This window comes from Chaetodon trifascialis, chromosome 24, assembly GCF_039877785.1.
Source record: "Chaetodon trifascialis isolate fChaTrf1 chromosome 24, fChaTrf1.hap1, whole genome shotgun sequence".
Taxonomy (NCBI): domain Eukaryota; kingdom Metazoa; phylum Chordata; class Actinopteri; order Chaetodontiformes; family Chaetodontidae; genus Chaetodon; species Chaetodon trifascialis.
Window position 1 is genome coordinate 11,495,314 of NC_092079.1, and position 5,882 is coordinate 11,501,195.

A 5,882-nucleotide genomic window follows, 5' to 3' on the forward strand; every position below is an offset into this window, starting at 1 on the left:
AATGAAACCGAGTGATTATACTGTGGGATGATTGTCAGTGTCTTTATTCAACTTTATTCAACTTTATTCAGCGTCTTCTGCAAGACTGACAACAAACAACAGACAGGTCCTTTAATAATGGTGCAGCATTTATTAACAGGAAAGTGTTAACTATAGATTTTCTAGCCCTCTAGCAGACGGGTGAATGTCTGTACATCTCATGCTCGATACAGACTGTTCTGTACTCAGGAACAGTGGATACGACAAACATCTGTTAGTCATCTGCACTGGCCTGAATTGAACCTCAACCAGATTTCTGGTTTCCAGCACACGATAAAAATGCACATCCCTTGATGTAGCTGCATGGGTGTGTTTTTCTTGGTGTGTATGTTTTTGCACTATAGCTTTACTAAAGAGGCACGAGTGAGGTTAATCTCTGATAGAGATGCACAGAGCAGTCAAGTTCTTCATACCGAACTGGGAGAATCACTTATGAGCCGTACTTTGTGTATATGTGGTAATGAATAAGTAAAATTATGAAATATTTATACAGTTTTTATTTATTTTGGTGAACCTATTTCATGCCTTCATCTTGTTGCAGTATCGTTCTACTTCAGTGAATTCATGAACATCTGCTTGAGCTTCTCCAGGTCGACTTTCTTCATGATGGAAACCTTGTGTTTCTTCTGCAGCAGCTCCATGTAGTCCAGCACCATCATGCCTCGGGTGTAGGTCCCCTCTAGCTCCACTGTCACTGCAACCTGGTGGAGAGACGCAAGACATTGTGAGATAATGATTTAACTGAAACGTTTTGTATTCTAAAGGCCCTGAAGCAGCGGATGCTGACCTTGTCGCTCTCGGTTATGAACGTATCATCGATGGCAGCGGCCACGGCGTAGCTGTCGCAGGAAATGAACCCATTGCCTGCTGTGGTCTCCTCTTGATAGTCCTGTGACTGAGCTCTCTGCAGAGACAGCACATCATCAGGACACATTAAGACATGTTGGCACCGGAGGAGGACTAAGGCATAAATAGATTAAGCAACACTAGTAGATTGCGTGCCTAAGAACCCCTCTGAGCGTTAACCATTCGTGCTAACACGCTCTGCATCGCATGCTGTGCTGTATACCCTAAACCAGGGGTGGGCAAACTGTTCCACAAAGGGCCGCTGTGGCTGCAGGTTTTCTTTCCAACCAAGCAGCAGCACACCAGACTTGACTCATTCAATCAACTGATCTCACTCTTCAGACAGCTGATTGGTCAAACTGTGAGCTCTTGATTGGTTGGAAAGAAAACCTGCAGCCACAGCGGCCCTTTGTGGAACAGTTTGCCCACTCCTGCATCCTGTTTCCAAAGAGGGCGGGACACCGTGTACAAACAAAAAGAATGTGATGATCTGCAAAACACAGAAACACCATATTTAATAGAAAACAGCACAAAGAAAACATATCAAATGTTGAAATTAAGAAAACTCTTATCCTCATTTAGAATTTGATGCCTGAAACACATTTAAAAAATGTTGGACCTGTGGCAACAAAAGACCGGAAAAAGCTGTGAAATGCTAGAACAGAACAGCTGGTGGAGCATCTCACTGGTAATTAGGTTAACTGGCAACAGGTGAGTAACATGATTGGGTATTAAAAGGCCTCCTAGAGAGGCTGGGGCTCTCTGGAGTAAACATGTGGAGCAATTTACGAACAATGTTTCAGCAAATTTCACCACAATATTTCCCTTTCCTCACCACAATCTGCACACTCTTACCATCATTGAAAGGTTAGAAATCTGTTTCATGAAGGCAGCTTTCTCAGTGTTTTGGCCGAGCCACTCTTCACAGAAGGACTGAGGGAGGCAAACAGAGTATTCACTGTGAATCAAATCAGAAATGGCATTGATGGTGCATTAAGGGTAAAGTCTCTCCTCCGGCCGTGTGCTCGGCCTCACCCACGGCAGGCTGCTCTTGCAGCTGAACTCCCAGGTGGTGATGTAGGTGGGACAGCTGTAGCGTTCCAACACGATGTAGGCAGCCTCAGGGTCGACGGCAAAGTTAAACTCTCCGCACACTGAGATGTTACCTCTGGCTGCACACACATAATGCACGGTGGTCAGTGTCAGTAAAGCGAGTGCAGAGATGGAAATCACAGAAGAGTGAAAATAACAGGTCACCAACATTCAGTGTTTCCACCCATGATGTAGAGCGCCTTCAGTTTGGTGGAGATGGAAGGGTCCAGCTGCACTGCGACGGCCAGGTTAGTGAGGGGCGCCGTGGCCACGAGAGTCACCTGTGCACAGCGACATGAAAGCAAGACACATTTTGTCCTCGGCCTGACAAGAACCATCTCAACTAAACAGCAAATCAAGAAGCTGTTGCAGAATACTGGTTGATCTATTGACATATTTCTGATCGTTTGCCTGCTTTTGCGACCTCTCCAGGGTTCTCTTTCACCATCACGATCAAGGCCTGCGCAGCTTTCTCCTCCTGCAGGAGCTCCAGACCTGGAGCGTCTGGATCTGGGACATCGCCCAGCCCGTCCTCTCCATGATAATGTCCAGCATGTTGTTTTCGGGCCAGCAGCGGCTTTGCACAGCCACAGTACACTGGGATCTGTAGAGCATGAGGAGATGTGCGTTACACAGCATCATGTTTAGGTCCTATAGTGCCTTGTTGCTGCTGCCACGTTGCAAGCATCAGACACAGTAAACTTGTTCTAAAGTGTCAGTTTCTCTGGAATAATGAAGGGAGACCTGACGTGGAAACTCAGTGACAACAAGGGTCTGCGTGATTTGGCCTTCATGGTGGACATTAAGTGCCTCTCAGAGCTGAACCTCAAGCTCCCGCCAGCTTCTCAGGTTTCTGCTTTCAATTGTGAAATCATTCGAAGAGAAATGAAAACTGCGGCACGAACAAAAGCCTGTTATGATGCCTCAATATGTTGCTGAGTGCGGAAACTCCTTCAGGCACTTGGGAGTTTAATGTATTAGTTGACATGCCTGACAATTTACAGCATGAATTCTCCTAACCGTATCTATGGCATGAGGATTTTCCCACTGTGAGGTGCAGTGAAGCTTAAGTGCCTCTTGCACGTTCACAGATCCCTGTCCCTGAATGCCCCTCATAACCTTTTCATCGCATTCGCCAGGGTGCAGCCTCCAGCACAATCAGGAATTCATTAAAGCGGCCGCACTGAAGCTCAGCCAGATTGACTCTTAAATCACTCTCTCAGACAGGCGTCATGCGGCTTCTTTAAACAAACCGGTGACCTTAAACAGCCCGTCTCAGTAACCTTTAATCTGTCAGTGTTCAGCTACGGTTCGTCTCCTCTCCTTTCACAGAATCCCTACAGCTGAAATTTGCTCTTTGTAACGTCAGATCACTGGCTAACTTTTTGGTTAATGATCTGAAAAGTGAACAGAACGTGCATTATATGTTTTTAGATGAGATCTGGCTAAACAGCTCGACTGCTGTGTCAACACAGACAGAGGCCTGACCTCCAAATTGTCCATTTTATCAGTCAAACAGAACAGGAATAGAGGAGGCATTGCAGCCATTGTTTCTAGCCAGTTTGTGTTTGATGATATTGACCTTGGTGACACAATAGCCCTTGAACTCAGAAGTTATCAGTGCTCATCATGACACTGTATTCATCTGTGTCTGATCGCACAGACAGATTAATGAAATAAGAGGGACTCCATCCTTTCTTCAGGAAGTTCCTGGAAAAGACATCAACTCTGATGTCAGTCTTGGGGATCATGCCGTGTGTTTTGGGCTTGCAGGGAGCTGCCACTTGGTGACTGGTTGATGTTGCAGCTATTGATCCGTTACTAACTGTCTTTTGGAAATAGATAAAAGGATGAGGAATCATTTTATTCCCACATCAGCAAAGTGAGCAAAGCATAATTTTTCCACCTCAGGAGCAAAGCTAAAGAATGATCAGGACTGGTTCACGTCCATTCTGTGTCTGAGGTTCAGCCACAAACTCACATCCAGCCTGTGGCAGACTTTCAGGACACGCAGTGTGTTCTGGAGGACGTTCTCCAGGGACGTGTTGCCGTGGCAGCAGGTGATCCCCAAAATCTCCACATCGGGGTCTGCGAGGGCCACCATGATGGCCTGAGCATCATCCACCCCTGTGTCGACATCGAGGATCAGCTTCTTCTTCATCCTACATTCAACAGCAAAAACAAGTTCGCACCTGACCTGTTTTGCTTCCTCATAACATATAATTTACAAGGTGCATCAGGATTGATAGCAGTTCGTATATGAAACATGAAAACACAATTAGTGAGCGAGTCACAGCTTGTTCGAAAGTGATGTATGAAGACTGAAGAAGAAGTGTTAGAAGACGTTTGGCATGTGAAGCCAAGAGAAATGAAAGGCCTGTGCTTTTGCTTTCTAACAATGTTTGAGCGTGCAACATGAGCGCCTATGATCAACATTTTCAGAGCTGAGCTGCAATAACACAGTTGAAACAGCTCCACATTATGTGTAGATGACAGAAACAGCAGGTAGTTAGTATTGTTTTAAGGTGACCCTTGCACCCACACCTTTAAATGCCTCCGCTTTAAAAAGGGTTTCAAGTTGCATTAAAATGTAAAATCCTCACCTGATGATAATCCTGTCAAAGCTTTGTTCTTGGTGGCTCTGGGACTGCAGAGATGATGACTGCTTTAACCTGAAGTGCCGCATTTTAAAGGGCCGAAACAATAAGGTGGTGCATATGCATTGGCCAGCCTCCACCTCCACCTTTCAGAGTACTTTGCTTTGGCTTTGGTTTCAACCATCAGTGGTGTTTTCCATTTGATTTTCACTGGCTTCATTTGGAATTTTCTATGCTGTTGGACAGACTTCAGGCGTGTCCTGGTCACAGAAAGCAGATGACAGAACAAATTGTCTTCAAGTCCTGTGCTGACCTCGTGTTTGTTATGGAAAGTCATCAAGAGCAATCTAAAGGGACATGTGGGTCGAAATCTAAGAAGGAAATGACCCAGAATAATGATCAGGATGACCACACAGTGTCACAGAAGGTTTGCTCTGCTGCTGGTGATCACAGTTAAATCCACCATTCTGCAAAGAAGTTCCATCTCCAGAGTGAAGGACTTGTTCCACAGGCTCATGAGACACAGCCGGATTTCCACCTAAAGCCAAAGGTGCTCAGACAGATAATCAGCTGAGAAATGTGGCTGTGCGACAAGTAACAAGACACAGATGATTCGGCTGATCTTTGTTTAAAACTCCTGTGCACACAGGAAAGAACGCATGGGTTAAAAATAATGACGCTTATGAGCTGTAATTTACTTTAAAGCACCCGAGGACGTTCTTGGCTTCCATGGTTGACTCTGATAGTCGTTGTTGAGAAGTTGTTTTTGTAAGTCAAACCATGTTTTCCTAAAGTAGTTTTGGTGCTGAATCCTCAGTTTGGTCAGTGATTTTGCAACACCTCTGTTTTCCATTAGCACATGCCCTGCAGCGTCTGCAGCGGAGACTAAATCAGTGACACTTTACTGCCTCACAGAACCAGTTCAGTCCTGCTCCAGGCTTCACTACAGGCAGATGCCCTGCCCTGACCTGAAAGAGGCCATCAAAATCCTGTAATGTGTCACTCACACGTATGATGCAATATCAAACACTAACATGCCGCTGGCTTGAAGAGTGTCTGCAAAAGTTGAGGCATTGGTTGAATTATGTCATCAACTGTACAGAGCTACAGGAGTCGGCTTCAAGACTGACTGACATCAAAAGTATTGTTGAGCTCCATGTGTGTTTTGCATCTTTTCAGCCAGGACACCAGAGTCATACTGTGCAGACAGCATGCACGATTCAGTGTTTTTCCTGTTTTTCTTCCTTATTTTCTGTTGTTTGCTGTAGTTTTCTAAAGGCACAAAAGAAAAAAAATGACATAGAAAGT

The 5,882-nt window shown here is 45.2% G+C and overlaps 1 protein-coding gene across 1 annotated transcript; it reads right to left on the bottom strand.

Annotated features, from left to right (window-relative positions):
* Positions 1–587: 587 nt before the first annotated feature.
* On the bottom strand, positions 588–4,138 carry LOC139352000 (inosine-uridine preferring nucleoside hydrolase-like). Its single transcript, XM_070993992.1, has 7 exons — positions 3,959–4,138; positions 2,402–2,581; positions 2,147–2,258; positions 1,921–2,057; positions 1,741–1,818; positions 827–943; positions 588–740 (listed from the first exon to the last, which is right to left on the bottom strand). Exons 1-7 carry the CDS (start codon positions 4,136–4,138, stop codon positions 588–590), a joined length of 957 nt encoding a protein of 318 aa, XP_070850093.1.
* Positions 4,139–5,882: the final 1,744 nt, after the last annotated feature.

Bases quoted from the DNA above. Each gene is read 5' to 3' on its own strand.
- LOC139352000 (XM_070993992.1), bottom strand. From the start codon at position 4,138: ATGAAGAAGAAGCTGATCCTCGATGTCGACACAGGGGTGGATGATGCT. The intron at 1,819-1,920 runs GTGAGGCCGAGC...TGCCTCCCTCAG, and splicing joins GCAAGAGCAGCCTGCCGTGG to TCCTTCTGTGAAGAGTGGCT. The intron at 944-1,740 runs GTAAGAGTGTGC...CTGTCTCTGCAG, and splicing joins TTTCTAACCTTTCAATGATG to AGAGCTCAGTCACAGGACTA.